At 41.7% G+C, this 19,685-nt stretch overlaps 1 protein-coding gene across 2 annotated transcripts in view; it reads right to left on the reverse strand.

The window, feature by feature from the left end:
* Positions 1-693: 693 nt before the first annotated feature.
* The window catches only part of LOC149024418 (polyubiquitin), a 77,548-nt gene continuing 58,556 nt past the window's right edge, over positions 694-19,685 (reverse strand). Inside the window, exons 1-2 of one of the 2 annotated variants that reach the window (XM_089144668.1) lie at positions 2,202-2,310; positions 694-1,781 (exon numbers count right to left, since the gene is read on the reverse strand). In XM_089144668.1, coding sequence (XP_089000794.1) covers positions 864-1,781 — 918 coding nt within the window. In that variant the 5' untranslated portion in view covers positions 2,202-2,310 and the 3' untranslated portion in view covers positions 694-863. Of the gene's footprint in view, positions 1,782-2,201; positions 2,311-19,685 lie in introns of those variants that run through there. The other variant, XM_089144669.1, reaches the window with a different exon arrangement.

Consider the following 19,685-nt stretch of genomic DNA (forward strand, 5'->3'; position numbering starts at 1 on the left):
CAACGTGATCTTTCTTTGTACAGCTTTAAATATAAGTATGATTGATGACTTCTTCATTCTAAATCCAAGGTGAAAGACCTTCATTTCATTGTCATTTGTCACCAAATCTCTTCTAAACTAAAAATTTGGAAATCTAACTGCCATATTTTTGTAAGAAGAAGAGTTCTTGTTAACTCTGTTCTATAATCCATCCCAGTATGTCTATTTTTCACTTACCAAAGCAAGTTTGTGGTTGGTTAGCTTGCTTGAAAGCTAGTCTCTGAAACCACATTCTCTTTGACCCAATAGTGTTTTGAGAATGTGGTTCTAGATTAGCAGGCTGATTAGTTGCTCCTACCTCAAAGAGTCGAAGAGATCCAACTACTGGGAGGGATAGACACACATACTTCAAGAGCTCAAATGTAAAAAACCTACTGCTCAACACCCATTCCTTATTTTCTTTTGTTCCTCAATCCCATAGAGGATTCAATTCATTGAAGCTGACCTACCAGCTCTCCAAGTTCTCTATAATAATGGTTTTTGTTGCAGAAGTTACCCTGTATGGTGTCCCAACTACCATTTACCCTATCCCTAAAAATCCCATGATCCAAGCTCTAAAAACAGTGGATTAAGAAATTTATCCAACGCCGTTTACGATTAAAAAGGCAAGACGCCCACGCATGAATGAGTTATGAGTTGGAAGGATGGATTACAGGTACTCAAGAAGTTTATAGCTATGAAATATATACATATATATTTATAAACTGCATACGAACATTCAAATCAAATCAAGACAGAAAGAAAAAGAAAAGTAGAACAAGTTCCATCACAGCCTAGTATTACTTCAACACATTAACAATCGTTGATAGAGAAGTTGAAGAGAATCAGAAACCACCACGAAGACGCAGGACAAGATGAAGGGTAGATTCCTTTTGAATGTTGTAATCGGCAAGGGTTCGACCATCCTCGAGCTGTTTGCCAGCGAAGATGAGACGCTGCTGGTCTGGAGGAATACCCTCCTTGTCCTGAATCTTTGCCTTGACATTATCAATCGTATCAGAGCTTTCTACCTCCAAAGTGATGGTTTTCCCAGTCAGGGTCTTCACGAATATTTGCATTCCACCACGCAGACGCAGCACCAGATGCAGTGTCGACTCCTTCTGGATGTTGTAGTCTGCGAGGGTTCGCCCATCCTCAAGCTGCTTGCCGGCGAAGATCAGACGCTGCTGGTCCGGTGGGATACCTTCCTTGTCCTGAATTTTGGCCTTGACATTATCGATGGTGTCGGAGCTTTCAACCTCAAGGGTAATGGTCTTGCCAGTCAGGGTTTTAACAAAGATCTGCATTCCACCCCTTAGCCTCAGAACAAGGTGCAGAGTCGACTCTTTCTGGATATTGTAGTCAGCAAGAGTTCGACCGTCCTCAAGCTGCTTTCCAGCAAAGATCAGACGCTGCTGGTCTGGGGGAATCCCTTCCTTGTCTTGGATCTTAGCTTTGACGTTATCAATAGTGTCAGAACTCTCGACCTCAAGGGTGATGGTCTTTCCGGTGAGAGTCTTAACGAAGATCTGCATCCCTCCCCTGAGCCTAAGGACGAGGTGGAGGGTGGACTCCTTCTGGATGTTGTAGTCTGCAAGGGTACGGCCGTCCTCAAGCTGCTTTCCGGCAAAGATCAAACGCTGCTGGTCTGGGGGAATTCCTTCCTTGTCCTGGATCTTAGCTTTCACATTGTCGATCGTATCTGAGCTTTCCACCTCCAGGGTTATGGTCTTTCCTGTGAGAGTCTTAACGAAGATCTGCATCTGTGATGAGAAAATTAACAAGAACTTGATTAAGATCAAGATCGAACCAACATCGCTAAAAACCCTCAGCTGAACTGATGACACACATAAACGAAACCTAAACGGTAATCCTGATCGATCGATCGATTGAAAAACTTTCTTTAGGCAGGAACCAAATGAAACGAAATCAGTTAAAAACCAAGAAGGGTTTCAAAAATCGACAATTACCGAAAACCAGTAAAAGAACCAATCAAGGAAGACAAGAGAGTAAACTGCCTTTCCAAATTCAATACATCTATACCTAAATCTGAATCCTTCGATTAAATCAAAGACGGAAAAAAAAATCCAAATCCGAAACAAAGAGAATCAATAAATCCAGACCTGAAACTGAAACAAACTAAGACGAAACCAAAGAAACAAAGAGAGAAGTTTCTTGCATACCTTGAGCAAGAGAAGAATTCAAAGAGACTTGAGCTATTCTCCAAAGACGATCAAAGATAACCTTATCGATCAAAGATAACCTTATCAATCAAAATCTGAATGCCAAGGAGCAGAACCAGAGGCCTCTATATATAGGAGCAGGGAAACGTCGAGAATAAATCCAATGAGATGACGACACTGCATACCAAGGTATGAGCTGGCACGCACTAACCTACACGCTAGAAAAAAATAGCCGACTATCTTTCTTCGGAAGTTGCACCGATATTATTATATTATAGCACGTTCCAGAAATCGGAATTTTCTAGAGTTATTGACGGGATTTTATTTTCGGCTGCTGCCGGCCCGGCGGTCTCGATTTTGCTACACATACAACATAGGATTGAACGGTATCAATTAAAAATGTGGGACTTTAATTGTAAATATAATTTTATTTTTTTACATTAAAGGACTTCGTCGCTCATTTGACAAGTCTTAGATCGTTCAATTATGACATTCTCACAGACTGGAACAAGATGTAGTTCATACTAATAAATTAGTGAAAGAGGAAATAACATGAAGAGAGGTGAAATCAAAGCTTGAAGAGAGACGATATCTCATCTACCCACAAGGCGGGCATATGGTTTTTTGGACGGGAACCAAAGTTTGTTGAAGAAGTAGCCAAAGGCATCCCTTTTTGGTCAGGGGAGGATCACTGTTTACTTCACTTGCTGATACGGAGAGATTATGATCAGACCGGGTTCATATCTGGTCCGACCCTCGACCCCGGTCGAGACGGAGAGAACCGACTCGCTCCCGAGCAAACCGGATCCGGAAGATGGCTTGTCAAGAAGAAAGCTTATTCAATGCCAAGCGCGCCCTAATCCTACTTATGGATTAGGGTAATCACCCTAATGATGGCCGACTCGAATTGGGTCTGCGGATAATCATTATCGAAGGGATAATCATCACATAACCTAAATGTTATCTCAGGAGTCCTCTACTAGTCCAAACTAGTAGAAGTCTATTGCTCAACGGATCTAACTGTTAAGATCCAATGACTACCCGAAGAAGGCTCAAGTGCATCCAACGAAGGAGATTCGAAGGTACACTCTATATAAATCTCACTACCATACAAGGTGAGGGGATTGAAAAGAATACTATCCGACACTCGGGCTCGGATACATCGATAGACCTAAACTATCGAGATCTGCTATCTAGATCACCTTTCCCGAGTTCTTCATTCCTTGCTCTGCGCTTCTGCGAGCCGTTTGTGATTAAGTTCATCAACGACTTAGCCTTCGGGGTGGACTCCCGACCCCGGCGGTCGGGCCACATCCGACACTTTCGTTTTGCGGGACATCACGAGGAGATCTAGGGTGAGCGTTTTGGGCGCATCAATTGGCGCCGTCTGGGAAGACAACTTGAAAGCCATGGTGACTAGATCGCCGCAATGCTACACAACGCAATTTCGATGTTCGGATCCCTAGAGTGAATAATCCAGATATTCCCCGGAAGCCAAAATCCTATCGAGGTAGATGGTGGCCGGGGAGGACGTAATCCTCCTCCGATCACTCCAAGATCAATTGGATCGGTAGATTCAACTCTTGGAGGTGAGCCAAGCACTCCGATGCTCACCGGGCGGTGGTTTTACCACAAGAACCGATCGGTGCGATTCGGAGCGTGCATTGCCACGTGACCGAGAGTTGCCTGAAGACCGGAATATCGATCGAATTTCCGTGGAGACCGAGGACTTAGGAGGATCGATGATCAACCGAGGCGAGATGATCGGTTCGACGGACCGCAAGAAGTACAACCGATTCAAACACAAGGTTGGATCGGGGGTAGAACTCACTCACCCACCGTCGGAAGAACCGTTCGTGATGATCGAGCGAGTCGCGACGAGCGGAATGCTCGGGAAGGACGGGCTGTTCGTGATGATCGAGTAGCGCGGGATGATCATGTTAATCAGGTCGTGATCATATTGCCGAAGATCACCCGACCCAGTTGGTCGGGTTGGCCAACATCAATGAGAAATTAGGGCGGTTGGCTAGGGAAGAATAATTGAGGATATTTACTCGGTCATTCGGAAGACTCCCTTTGCCGAGCCAATTGCGGGATATCGGTTTCCCGTAACTTCCGTTTGCCTACCTTTTCAACATTCGATGGCTCCGGAGATCCAACACTCACATCGGCTATTACCACGGACCATGGCGTTTTGGTAATTCGATGAAATTTTATGCGGGGTTTTGGTTCATCACTTACGGAGCGGACAAGTGGATTTAAACCTCCCCTCGGAAGGATCGTAACTTTGACGAATTGGCGCACCAATTCATGGGCGATTCAGTGGAATACAGTCAAGAACGGAAGAAACCTTGTTTCTTGTCAAACAAGGAAAGAGCGAATCAATCGAGAGGTTTCGAAAGATTCAACAAAGTGACGATGGAGATAAATTTGGATGAACAAGTAGCCAAAACTTCTCTATTCACGGGACTCACTAATCGGAAACTCCTGGAGTTATTACTACGGGATATGCCGTGACTTATGCTAAGTTGGTGCAGAGATGCCGAAGCGGTGAAGTCATGGAGATTCTAGATGCGCGCAAGGAGATAATAAAGTCTCCAATAAGGAGCGAAGGCTCTCGTAGAAGCCAAAGAAAATGTCCGTGATCGGGTTGGAAAATCTCGGCCTTGGCGCCAAAGGTCCCCCGGTAGTGAGTACACTCCATTGAATGCTCCTCGGGCTGATATTTTAAATATCCTCAAAAGAAAAAATATTTTAAAGTGGCCGCCTAAAATTCTTTTGAAACCCGGAGAGCAACGGGATCGAGAAATATTGCCGATTCCACAAGGACTATGGTCATTATACTAATGACCGTCGTCATCCGAGGATATTGAGAGATTAATATCTCGGGGACATCTGTCCGGTTTCGTTGCGAAGGAGGGCCACGTGAGCCACGTGCGGTGTTCCTAAAAGGGATCGTTCGGTTAGTTCGAACGATCAAGGAGGCCCCAAATCTAAGAGGCAAGGAGGTGATTGAGCTACTCGGTCACCAATCCTTACCATCTTCGGGGGACCGAGCCCGAATCACTCCGGAGTCGAAACAAAATCCAAATTTGTTGGACCGGAGAGCGCGGTGAAAGAAGCTGAATGGTGAAGATTCTATCACCTTTAGCGAGGAAGATGAAAGAGATGTTTGTTTACCTCATGATGATGCTATAGTCATCAAGGTAGAGATTGCACGATGGGAAGTGCATAGAGTTTTGATTGATACGAGTGCTGCCTGACCTAATTTCCTACGAAGTGTATCAAAAATTGAAGGTGGATCGGGACTTGATGAAACCTTCATCCACACATCTATATGGTTTTGCGGGGTCATCTGCGTGGCGGAAGGATCGGTCCAGTTGGATTTATCCATTGGAAGTTTTCCTAAGGAAACAACTGTCCGAATCAATTTTTAGGTGGTTCGGGAGCTGCCGGCTTAAAATATGATCCTCGGGCGACCATCTTTATCCAAGATAGGTGCTATTGTTTCGACAAAGCACCTGAAGATAAAATTCCCGACTGATATGGGAATTGGTCAAGTCTCCTCGACCGTGAAGATCTCTCGGCGGTGTTATGTTGCCTATTTAAAAGACAAGGAGGGCCGAGGAAGGTAGCGCCCTCCCCATAGAGTTCGAGATGATCGGAAGAGGCAGAGATGCAACGACCCGAACCGTGGAGAAGCTGGAACAAATCCAGCTGTGTCCGAGGATGAGAAAAGATTACTTATATCGGGTCCGAGCAGTTGGAAGAATTTAAAGATGAGTTGAAGTTATTTCTTCACGAGAATAAAGATGTATTTGCATGGTCTCTGAGGACATGCCGGAATCGATCGGGCCATTGCGAGCACAAACTCGGATAGACCCTAAGGCGAAACCGTGATCGAGAAAGAGAAATTTCTCCATTGAAAAATATGAAGCCGTTCGAGCGAAGTTGAAAAACTTAAAATTCTGGTTTCATAGAACCAATTGAGTGCCCAACTTGGTTGGCCAACATGGTAATGGTAAAAAGGCAATGGGAAGTGGAGGATGTGTACGGACTACACGGATCTTAACAAAGCTTGCCCAAAAGATTGCTACCCGTTGCCTCGGATTGACCTCTTGATAGATGCGTGCAGGATATGAAACTTTAAGTTTCATGGATGCCTACTCGAGTATAATCGGATCCTTATGAATAAGGAGGATGAGAAGTATACGGCTTTCATGACTAATCGTGAAAGCTATTATTACAAGGTCATGCCTTTTGGCTTTGAACAATGCGGGAGCAACATATCGGAGGGCCGTCAACAAGATTTTCAAAGAGCGATAGGAAAGAATGTTGAAGCTTATGTTGACGACATGCTAGTGAAAAGCTTTACAAAAGCAAATCATATTACAGATTTGACTGAGGTATTCTCGATCTTGCGGAAACATCAAATGAAGCTAAACCCGGAAATGTGCCTTTGGAGTCTCCTCGGGCAAATTCTTGGGCTTCATGGTATCCGGAGGGAATTGAGGCTAATCCTGCCAAAATACAAGCTCGATTGATATGGAGGCTCCCAAAGCTGTTCGGGATGTGCGGTGTTTAACGGGAGAGTTCTTGCTTAAATCGATTCATCTCCAAGTCGGAGAAAAATGTTTGCCTTTCTTCAAGGCACTTAAAGACTCGAAGGGCGTGGGAAGCAAAGTGGGTGAAGAGTGCCGAAAAGCTTTCGAGAATTAAAAGAAGCACTTGGACAACCACCGATCCTGTCCGGACCGGAGAGGGGAAATATTACAGCTATATCTAGCGACGTCCCTTTCGGCGGTCAATGCGGTACTTGTTCGTGAAAAGATAAAAAACAATGGCCGATTTACTATGTAGCCACGTTAGATGCGGAGACAAGATATTCACGGATTGAGGCGAGGCTCGGCTCTCATGATGGCCGCCGGAAGCTAAGGCCATATTTTCGAGCTCATCTAATTGAGGTATTTACAACTTTTCCTCTTAGTAAAGTTCTTAACAAACCTGATTTGTCCGGAAGGATGGTGTCTGTCGGTGGAACTCAGCGAGTTCCAAGTGAGCTTTAAGCCCGAACCGCAATCAAGGCTCGGGCATTAGCCACTTTGTAGTAGAAACTACACACCGGTGGAACCCACCATTGAGGATCCCATTACACCAACCACTTGGGAGGTATATGTGGATGGTTCGAGTAATAAAGATGGGCAGGAGCTGAATTCTATTAAAGAGTCCAGGGGATTTATTATTCGATATGCTTTGAGATTCGCATTTGAAGCAAGTAATAACGAAGCAAAATATGAGGCTCGATAGCGACTTCGTTGTCAAAAGCATTATCTATTGCAGATGTTACTATTTATAGTGACTCTCAACTTATAGTCAACCAAGTCCGGGGGAGTATGGTATTAAAGAACCACGCTTGCGAAATATCAAGAGATAGTGCATGCATTTCAAAACCAATTTCGGAATTTGAAGATATCTCGGATTTCGAGGAATGAAAATTCAGTGCGATGAGCTATCCCGACTAGCCAATGCTAAGGAAAAGAATCTAGACCCTTCGGTCTACATTGAAGAGATAACTTTTCCAAGTTATCATGAGAAATAAATTTCTTATATTGAAGCAAAACGTTGCTTGGATGGATCCGATAATCAGTATCTAAGGGATGACAAATTACACAGGATCCGGTAAAGGCAAGGTTGATCAAGATTCGATCAGCTAGATTTGTCATTCAATGGGAGACTATACAAAAGATCTTATCTTGGACCCCTTATGAGATGTATAGGCCCCGAAGGAGCAAAATCAGCTTTGGTGAGGTTCATGAAGGAATTTGTGGAGCTCACATGGGTGGACTGCCCGCTCACAAAATTCTAAGACTTGGGTTATATTGGCCTAAGGTCCAAGAGGTTGCTATGGAATACGTTTGTCGATGTGGTAAGCTTCAAATTCATGCTCTGATGTCGACGCCCGACGAAACTATGACTTCAATTCTAAATCCCATTCCCTTTGCGATGTGGGGAATTGATATCATGGGCAAATTCACCAAGGCATCAGGGTGACAGGAATATCTGATAGTAGCAATTGATTACTTCACAAAATGGGTAGAAGCTTGCTGCGGCATTCGAGAAAAAGTGGAAAATTTGTGCTTGAATCAATCATATATCGCTTTGGGATTCCAAAGATTATCGTCACTGACCATGGTACTCGGTTACTTGTCCACAATTTGAGCAATTCGTGGAACATATATGATCAGGATCGTATGTCCTCGTGGCATACCCCCAAAGCAATGGACATGTAGAGGTTACTAACCAACGCTCTTGGAAGGAATAAAGAGAGACTCGGCGACAAAGCTTCTTGGGTCGAAGAACTTCATAATGTCTTGTGGGCTTATAGAACTACGGTTCAACACCCACGGAGAAACTCCATTCAGGTTGGCATTGGATCCGGCATTGGCACCTGGAGATAATGGCGGGGACATTACATCGTGGTTCGAGGAAAAGCAAATGAACAAGGACCTACATTCAGAACAGATCCAACTATAGGCATCGATGAAATTCTGTGGTCCTTCAACACTTATGGAAAATTTTCGACTTTCTTAGTCGGCATCGATGAAAATCCAGTGATTCCTTTTGCAAGGCGTCGTTTGAAACCCGGTAAGTTCCTTCAAGACTTATTGAATTTTTGAATTATCCTTAAGTAAAGGCATCGATTTTAAACCCGAGTGGTTCCTTCTCGACTTATTGTATTTCTCCGAAATCCTTAAGTAAAGGCATTGTTTCAAACAACTAAGACCTAATGCACAGCATTCGTGGCTGCAAAGTTCAGACAGTTAATTTCTTTTTCTTCAAAAGATCCAAAGAGGCGTATCAAAACAATTACAAGAGCTGGATACAATCTTCGGTCAAAGAAGTCATCATAGGTGACTTTGAAGTTATACAAGATCGATCACTTTGCTAGAACAAACATATGAGTCAACCATTGGTGGGGTTCAGGAAAGAAGAGCGTGAGGTTACAAAAATATTTCGGTATGCATAAAATCCTCCCAATTTCATACTCTTTGTCCCTTGTCCGAGAAGCATGGTCCTCACCAAGCTCGCATTCGACAAGCTCTCATAATTGACTTCTTCCAGGGAGATAAACGGAATCTTCCGATATGCATATATCTGGATCAGGTGGATGATCAATCTTATCCTTGGTCCTAGGAGGAATACCCTTCTAATACTTCAATGGCACGCCTGGGAGTCGTATCAAATGAGGATCCTTCCTTAATATTGATTCCCATACTTCGTTCTCACCATCCGTGCCTGCAGTTATAAGCATTCACATATCAACAAAGGCTTCTTGTGTAAACACTTGAAGCCAGCTCTGCGACATCGCTTGGAAGGGATTCGGGCAAAGACGCCTTCCTTTCTAACGTTTCATCCTTTGGCTCCGACTTTCCAACTGTTCGCTCAATCGCGATCTTCTCCGGCATCATCCAGTCCACCGACCCATCTCTTTTTTCTCCTGCACCTCCCAAGCTGATTGGCGCATCTCAACATCTTTAGCTTCGATTTCCGCCTCTTCATTGCTCACCTCGCCTGTCCTTCCACTTGGTTGTGGGTTACCACAAGACTCCCGCAAACAACTTCCGAGTTACAGGCGGTAATTTTTCGAATCGAGATAATGAAAGACTTCATCACTAGTGACTTCGTAGACTTCATCCGTTTGGAAAGAACTCCTCTCGAGGTCTTCGCCCACCATTCCAACGCTCTCTCAACTCGTTTGACACTAATTCGCGAGGTGAGGGATGGCTGCATCACTTGTCAACCACCCTTCCTAGTGCAAAATCCTCCAACTCAGGAGAGAGAGGATGCCACAGCCCGGGTTGGATAGGAGCCACCTCTCCACACCTTCATCCCCACATGTTCCTCTGCCCGAGTCTCTTTCGTGCCCCCTCTCCCGTTCCCTCCCGGGTGATCAGATCTTCCTAGGAAGCACTCCTTCCGAGCCGCCTCTACTTGGTCCTTGTTTCCCTTTCCTTGGTTCCTCTAACCACCCCTGCCCCCCACCCCCCGTTTTCTTGCGTTTTGCTCTGTTCGGTTGATCTTGCCACTTCAAACAACAAGCCTATCTCCATTACCAACACAGGAAACCCTGTTTTTTATCACTTCCCACCATACTACCCCGTATACTCTTTCTTTCTCGGTGGAAGAGTGAGTAATCAGAAACTCACTTGTTCGGTTGATAGAGCTATTGTTGGGTCGATACGGCCCGCGATTCTTTACCTTTGCAAATCTACTCGGCTGTGGGGTACCCACAGGCCTTAATGCCTCAGTATTGACAACTTGAGCTGGACAACCGCGCCTAGTTGAATGCGCTTCATCCCAGCGTCCGATCAGGGATGCCCTGAACATGTCGCACCTGATGCGATACCTCCAATCGTCCCCGCCATTATTGGATGTTTTCCGTTCTTCTTGGTATCGCAACTTTACTTCGGTGCGACTTTGCATAATGGTAGTGAGGTTTGCATCTTCCCGCATCTTCACAATATTTCTACAGATTTTATTCCGATGTATTGTATAGTTTTATCATTAATACTTTGATATTTAGGCAGATTTCCGATTTGCCACATAATGTCTATTCATTAAATGAGGTAAATCTTTACAAAAAATACTCCTTGCCTTTTCTTCATTGTTGCAGGCCCTCGCTTTCTTGGTCTGGGCCTTCCTCAGATGCATCTGGTCCTCTCCCACTTGACTCCTTTTTTCTCCTCCTCCTTCCTTCCTCTTTTCCTGTCATCTTCTTCCCCTCCGAGATCCTCCACTTTCCCACCTCTTTGTGGCCCTCACGGGGGCTTCCTTCCGGTTCCTCCCAACTCATTCCCGCGATGCTTGGGTTTTCCTCCTTCCTTTTTTCCCCCTCCTTCCCTCTTTTTCTCCTCTGGGTCCCACTTCATGTTCTTCGCTCCCTACTTCATTCCCTTCCCCACTCCTCTTTTGCTTCCCTCCCTCCCCCTTGCTTCCCTCTGAGATCCTTCTTCCTCTCTTTCTCTCCCCTCTCCTTCTTTTCTGGCTTTGCTTTCTTCCTTTCCGCTTCCCCCCTCCTTTCTGTGTTGTCTCCCCATTTTCGTCTTTTGATGTGCCCCCTTTTGCTGGTTCTCCTTCTTCCCGGAGCAAGACCGGGGAGCTCCATTCGCAGCTTTCTCGGGGTCCCGAGTCACCCCGTCGGTCGGCCTCGGGGTCCACTGGGGGTGAAGACCTCCTCACCATCCGTTGAAGCTTTGGATTTTTTATTGGAGGGAGCATCAATTGTGTCATGCCTCCTCTTGGTTCGGGCGGAGGAAGAGACATTAGACCTCTCCACCATTGGTTTCTTCCCTTTACCCGAAGCATCAGCCACGAGCCTGATATTCCTGATACCCCTATAAGAGGGGTCGGGAGAGGGAATAGAAGCCTCTTGATCTATGGTCAAGGCTCTGGGCGATCGTTGCTCGGCTGTCATACCGGCCCTAACGGCCTTCACCCGCAGGCTTTCAGGGTTCATTCTTGGAGGCACTGCAAAGAAGAATGACAAGAGTCAGAATTAAAGACATATCACTTCAGTCAAATGAAAGGATGGTGGTTAGAAGCTCACAATGAGCCAAGCCCTAGTACTGAAGGATGGAGTTATACTCCACTTCAAGTCCATGTATCTCTTGATACCATGGAATGGATTTGATCTTCCTAACGGCCGCCTCGTCTTCTCTGGATAAGGGAAGGCCTCGGTTATTCTCGGAAGAAGAAGTACACCTCCTCCAGGTGGTTGGGAAGTTAAGATCTGATGGAGGCGCTCGACAAAAAAAGTATCGTTCGCGCCATCTTTTGTGGTTAGAAGGGCAAGTTCCTTTGACAAGGATGCTGCCCCTCCAATCAAGTTCAGCCTTATTGCGTTTGGACAGAAAAACCCATCCGGGAGGATGGGAGATAGAAAGAACATGAAAATGTACAAAGAGAGAAAGAGATGGCGTAATGCCAAGTTCAAAACACAAACCCAAGAAGCCGACGATGAGCGCCGCTATTGGGGAGGAGCATTCGGGACAAATGTTCCAATGATTCAGAACACGGAGAACAAAGGATTAAAAAGGGAAAGCGAACCCCGCTTTCCGGTGCATCTATATACGGAGAAAATTCACCCGAAAGGGATGAATCAACCCTCTCATCGGGGTGGGGAGCCCTAACCCGATAAGAGGAAGGAAAATCAAAATCTTGGACAGCTGAAAGAAGGGTTTCCTCATTATAAATGGAGGGAAGAGCCAGGTCCACCATTGGACCCGGAAGTTTGAGTCCGCCTAGAAGACTCGACAATCTTGGAAGATCCAGACTCAGAGGACGGGAGAAGTTTCGGTTTTTCTTTCTAAACCTTTTGAGAAACTTCAGCGAACTCGCCCGGGATGTTAGGGTTTTGTTATCACTATCCACTGTTCGGGAGCGGAGAAGCAAAAGCCTCACTGTTATTACCAACACTGGGTACCGAGAAGGCCTATCGTCCCCATTACTTGTTTCAAGAAACTACAAAAGAAAAAGACTAGTAAACTTACCGATTCGGTGGGCGGAAGCTTGAGAGCAAGAAGGCGCAGCGACAACAAAGGTTCAAATTCCAGACGGGAAGAATGAAACCTACGAAGACAACGAACCGCTTTTAAAACTCCCGCACTAGTGTTCGGGAATCCACGATGGAGATTGATTCAAAATCGGTGATCAAGATTGAAAGACGTTTTGAAAGTTTGAACTCACGAATCCAAAATAGGCGTTCGAAGCCGTTGCTTGGATGGCGTGAGCCACGACAGTCAATTGCAAGGAGATATGTGGCCTTACACTCACACGCTCGAGGAAAAGTGACCACCGCATTAAATGTGATATGCATTTAATGAAGCACGCAGAGATTTACCCGACGACGACCCGTTAAACCAAGCCCTCGGGATCGCCGCGCTTGGTCTTGGGGGCTCGTGATACGGAGATATTATGATCAGCCGGGTTCATACCTGGTCCGACCCTCGACCCGGTCGAGACGGAGAGAACCGACTAGCTCCCGGTGAACCGGATCCAGATGGCTTGCTGAAGAAGAAAGCTTATTCGGTTGCAGCGCCCCTAATCCTACTTATGGATTAGGGTAATCACCCTAATGATGGCCGCTCGAATTGCGGCTCGATAATCATTATCGAAGGGATAATCATCACATAACCTAAAGGTTATCTCGAGTCCTCTACTAGTCCAAACTAGTAGAAGTCTATTGCTCAACGGATGTACCTAAGATCCAACGACTACCCGAAGAAGGCTCAGTGCATCCAACGAGGAGATTCGAGGTACACTCTATATAAACCTCACTACCATCCAAGGTGAGGGGATCGAAAAGAATACTATCTGACACTCAGGCTCAGATACATCCTGATAGACCTAAACTATCAGCAATCTGCTATCTAGATCACCTTTCCCAGTTCTTCATTCCTTAGCTCTGCGCTTCTAGCAGAGCCATTTGTGATTAAGTTCATCAACTGACTTAGCCTTCGGAGGTGGACTCCCGACCCCGGTCGGGCCACATCCGCGCTTCGTTTTGCAGGACATCACGAGGAGATCTAAGGGCTGAGCAGATTTTGGACGCATCACTTGCTAATTCAAAAAAGGCATAGGGTCCCCATGGAATAGCCATGTCCTGCCTCCCATATATCACCAACAATGAGATTAATGAGAACAAATCTGAAATGTTTTTACAAACTATGAAAGAATTTACCGTTGAAATTTCACTTCCTAAACAACTGATTTCGAAACCTGGACAGAATTTATATTAGAAATTTCTCAAACAATTTCCGCAATAGAAGTTTTGTCCTATAAAATTAGATGTGTGAGAAACATCAAGGCTGTGTTTGTTTGCAAAGTTTGGGTGGGAAAAAAGAGGTGAGAAAAAAAAAACATGTGGGTCCCATTCGTAGTGGGGTGAGGGAGAAGAAAAGGAAAGGAAAGGAAAGGAAAGGGTTTTGTGAAAAAGTGATAGAAGGGGTACTTGATTCAAGGAAATTTGTCTCCCACTTTCCCACCCCAAGCAACCAAACAATCTACCATTTTGGGATTTAAGGGAAAAGCAAGAAATCTTCACTGTTTTCAAGAATTTTCTCACCCCTTTTTTCCCACCACACCTTTATTCCAGCAAACAAACGCAGCCCAAGAGTTCTTCTTCCTTTAAAATGGTTGCGTGTTAGAGAAGAAGATGAATCAAAGCAGATCGGCAACTTTCCCCTCCCTTTCTTTTAGTGGCTTAAACCCCTTGAATCGAAGTAGAACTTTAGCACAAAGTTCATAACAGCTGATTGCGAACTCGATTTAGGGCTTTCGAAATGACCAATCAACGTTTGATAGAATCAGAGGTTCCTGTTGTAAATTTACAAAATCGAAAAAGTCCTTAGTGTAAAAAAATAAAATTATATTTACAACTAAAGCTCCGCACTTTTAATTGACAGAGGTTAATCGTATTTTGTACATGTGGCAAAATCGGGACCGCTTGCTGCTGCCAATAGCGGTAGCCACAAATAAAAATCCTTATTGACAAAGCATTGGTGGGAAATTTCGTATTCTATCCTAAAAAAAATTAAAAAAAATATTTAGAAGTTGAAGATTAAAATAGTTTTTTTTTTTTAAAAAAAGGTTTAAAATAGTTTTATATAAATAATTAGAGAAACAAATCAAGCTATAAGTTAAATAATTATATTTTTAGCAAAAACAAAGTTTTAAGTACTATCTTTAAAATATAATAATAATAATAATAATAATAATAATAATAATAATAATAATAATAATAATAATAATAATAATAATAATAATAATAATAATAATAATAATAATAATAATAATAATAATAATAATAATAATAATAATAATAATAATAATAATAATAATAATAATAATAATAATAATAATAATAATAATAATAATAATAATAATAATAATAATAATAATAATAATAATAATAATAATAATAATAATAATAATAATAATAATAATAATAATAATAATAATAATAATAATAATAATAATAATAATAATAATAATAATAATAATAATAATAATAATAATAATAATAATAATAATAATAATAATAATAATAATAATAATAATAATAATAATAATAATAATAATAATAATAATAATAATAATAATAATAATAATAATAATAATAATAATAATAATAATAATAATAATAATAATAATAATAATAATAATAATAATAATAATAATAATAATAATAATAATAATAATAATAATAATAATAATAATAATAATAATAATAATAATAATAATAATAATAATAATAATAATAATAATAATAATAATAATAATAATAATAATAATAATAATAATAATAATAATAATAATAATAATAATAATAATAATAATAATAATAATAATAATAATAATAATAATAATAATAATAATAATAATAATAATAATAATAATAATAATAATAATAATAATAATAATAATAATAATAATAATAATAATAATAATAATAATAATAATAATAATAATAATAATAATAATAATAATAATAATAATAATAATAATAATAATAATAATAATAATAATAATAATAATAATAATAATAATAATAATAATAATAATAATAATAATAATAATAATAATAATAATAATAATAATAATAATAATAATAATAATAATAATAATAATAATAATAATAATAATAATAATAATAATAATAATAATAATAATAATAATAATAATAATAATAATAATAATAATAATAATAATAATAATAATAATAATAATAATAATAATAATAATAATAATAATAATAATAATAATAATAATAATAATAATAATAATAATAATAATAATAATAATATAATGGTTACTTCTACGCTTTTCCAATAATAATAATATTCGACTAGGTAAAACATATGTGTTTATAGATTTAAATTTAAGAATTTTGAAAAATAGGGTATAACTTAAACGGTTACTTCTACGCTTTTCCAATAGGATAGAGATCGTTACCCAAAAAAATAAAAATAAACAATAGGATAGAGATTGATCGACACAAATTAATTTTGAACATTGAAACTTATTTTTTATTTAAGATAGATTTTGATTCGGTTAGGTTTCTATACCTAACTGCAGCTAGCTGATTACCATATTTTTCAAGAATTTAATATATTGTTGAAGAATGGAACGTGGGTTTTGGCTCAACCTAATCCAGTACAAATGTGGTCAATTCAAACTGGATCTACAAAATCAGAAGGCAAGCTGATAAGATTATAGATCATTATAAAGCCCAATTGTTGGCTTGGGGGACCACAACCAATAGGAAGGCATTGCTTTCCTTATATGGAGATGCCCCTATAGTCAAAGCCACCATAGTTCAAACAATTCTCTCTCTCTCTCTCTCTCTCTCTCTCTTGCACTAGCTCAAAATTAGAGGGTTTGTCAATTGGATGTTAGCAATGTATTGCTGAATGGTATCTAAAGTGAGGAAGTTGATATGACTTAGTGTTATGGGTGATCCGGAGCGAACTACTGAACTAGGACGTGTCAGTTAAAACGATTCATGGGCTCCCAAATCCATGTGAGCCAGATTTGCTAGCCAGGCAGAGGCGCTTTTCAGACGGCAGCAAGCAAGACAGGTGTAGTAGAGCTCGATGACAAGCACTGCCACCTAGTAGCTTTTCAGCTAGGCCAGCTGCATATAGGGGATTTGAAATATCTCCTCTCGAGCGTCGTCCCTCAACATTAAATTCAACAATAAATGCCTTGAGCCTCATTTAATGATCAAGATGGCTTTGAAGCTTCTCATTCGCCCTAAGTTGCCTCGAGAACCACGAGGTCACTATTTGTCCCCCCAGCCAAGGAACAACGTCACATCTAGGTGATATTTGAGATGATCTTCAACTCCATAAAGGAGATCAACAGCTGTCCAGAAAGCTGCTCTTGCCAAACGTCATCCTTGCTTAGAAGCCATCGCCACCGTCAAATCCTTTCTCAATGAATCAACTCGCCATTGCAGGCGAAGAAGGGTCACATGTTCGTTATAAATAGCGACAAGTCACCTAGGTAGAAGGGCACTCTCCAGCCATTACTCTCCTTCTTATCTCCACCAAGAACATTTCTTCCATTAATCTCCTACATCGTCTTTGATCATTAATTCTTCTAAGAGTGATTCTCAATGTCTTCTTCAAGGACTGACTTAATCATTGGAGGTGGCTTCCCGTCCATAGAGGCAATCCACTTTCACTTTTGCTTTGGTTTCAGGAGAACCGGACTCAAGGAGGATCCGAACCAGACGAGGAAATAGATCCTCCCACAACATTTGGCGCCATCTATGGGAAGCTATTGACGAAAAGCGTAGTAGCTTTTCCTGAAGCTAAGAAGTATAGCGTCTCGCAGAAGATGGCTGGAGAGGGGTTGCCGGACCGAACGTCCAAATCTCAAGATCCTCATCGCTAGAAGAAGAAGGGACCTAATTGGAGGGCTGTAACTAGGACTTCGAGAGAAATGCAGTCCACATAGTTGGACGTGAATAGCATGAGATCACCTCTGATCCTCTTGTTGATCTTCCCCCACCAGGGTTTGCCCTAGCTCCAATTTCTAATCCCGAGGTACCTCCTAACATGCAGCAAATGATGTTCGAGATGCTCAGTTCCTTGCATTCTATGGCGACTCAAGGAGGACACTTCAAACCTTCTCCAGTTCCTGCTACTAGCCCTCCTGAAACGGCAAACCCAACTCTCATAGGTGTTGCTAACAGAGCCCTTGGAGATGACGACGACATGCGTCATCCCCGGCAAACCAAGCGCAAAGAGAAGGGAAAAACCAAGGTAAATAGGAGGGGAGGGAATGGGTCTGTTTTCAACAAGCTTGGAGCTCTCAATGACACATATTCATGTTTGGGAGTTATCACAAAGCGTCATCAAGTTCCAAATAAAAAGAAAGCCCCAAAGGAGCATGTGGAGGAGTCAAAGGGCCCCTGTAAGGATGATCGAGCTTCCGGAACATCCACCTCCGTTCGTTACTATCACATCCACCCAGCCGATACCCTATCTGGCATACCCGAGTGTGTGATCCACAGTCACACAAGATCCAGTATCAAGGAAATCAACCTCCCACATTCACAATAATATAATCAAGAACAAGACTAAATCAAGGTTAACAATATTATTTAAATGAATCAAAACAAAGTAACGAAATAATCATCAGAGTGCGGAAATGATACCAATAGATATACATAATCAAAATGTAGAGTGAGGCGGAATCTCACTCCACGAGTACAACGGAATGTAGATCGGAAGTCAAAAGAAGATTACAACTGGTTCTAAAGACAAGAAGGAAAGATATAGTCAAACTAAGCTAAAGTCTATTCTACTTTATAAAGAACGTCTTCATAAACATAGATTTCATCAATCACGCTCAGACGCTCCCACTCCACGGTAGGGCTAATCATGGTACGAAGTATGATCACTCGAGGGATCATCAACGTAATCTTCATAGTTGCCAACACCTTGCGTGTAGTACGCTTCTTCGGCTTGCGCTTCCTCATATTGGCCTTCATAGTCAACAATGCATGTAGAGTAATCTAACAAAAGATGTTGTACAAAAGGAGTGAGTTTCAAAAGAAACCCAGTAAGGCAAGTTATTCCATAATAGCATAAATAACATGATAGCATAAGCAAAGCATAATGTGATATGATATGAGACAAACAATGCATGTATGAGTCTAACTCTATGTATCCTGGTCTCTATAGGCAGACATGCTTTAAGTCATAGCACCATACTTCTTTAGGAAGGTCATTCACTCCCCCTCAGCCATCTTGGCATCTTGGGTCTGTTGGTGGTAGTTGGGTTTTGCATCCCTCTTGGACATTCCTTGGTTGGGGGTTTAGGTCACCTCTCTCTCACACCACCATTGGTCTAAGTATTGGCGCATGTCAGGGTAAAGCCTAGCCCAATGCAAGTCTTCTATTTAGTCATATCAACTCACATCCAGATACGTCCATTCCTCGCCCTTGGCGATCCTTTCCGGTATCCTTCACACTAGAGTCAGCGTATTTGACTCTCTCAAATACGGACTCATCAACCCTATAGGTCATCCACATATAGTAAACGGGAAGCTCTCATGTCCTCTCACGGGTTGGTTACCGGTCTTGAACACCCATGAGCCCAAGTCTATCCATATGCAACTCTACCCATAAATGGCCCCCACTGTCACATCCCGCCCAAATACACCTAGCCTATACCCTATCTGGGTTACTTGGGGGAGTGATCCACAGCCCAAAAGATCAAGTTTAGGAACGATCATCATATCCATTTAGCACAATAACATAATCAAAAGCAAGAACAAATCATTGTATTCTAATAAGTTAATAATAAAATTCAAGAAAATATCTCAGAAGGATCACTAAGAATATCAGAGTGTGGAATAAAAAGATACCAAACAAAGACAATTGTAGAGTATAGCGGAAATATACTCCACAA

The sequence above is a fragment of the Hakea prostrata genome, chromosome 2 (genome assembly GCF_041222555.1).
Source record: "Hakea prostrata isolate BN-2017 chromosome 2, UWA_Hpros_2, whole genome shotgun sequence".
In the NCBI taxonomy this organism is placed as follows: Eukaryota; Viridiplantae; Streptophyta; class Magnoliopsida; order Proteales; family Proteaceae; genus Hakea; species Hakea prostrata.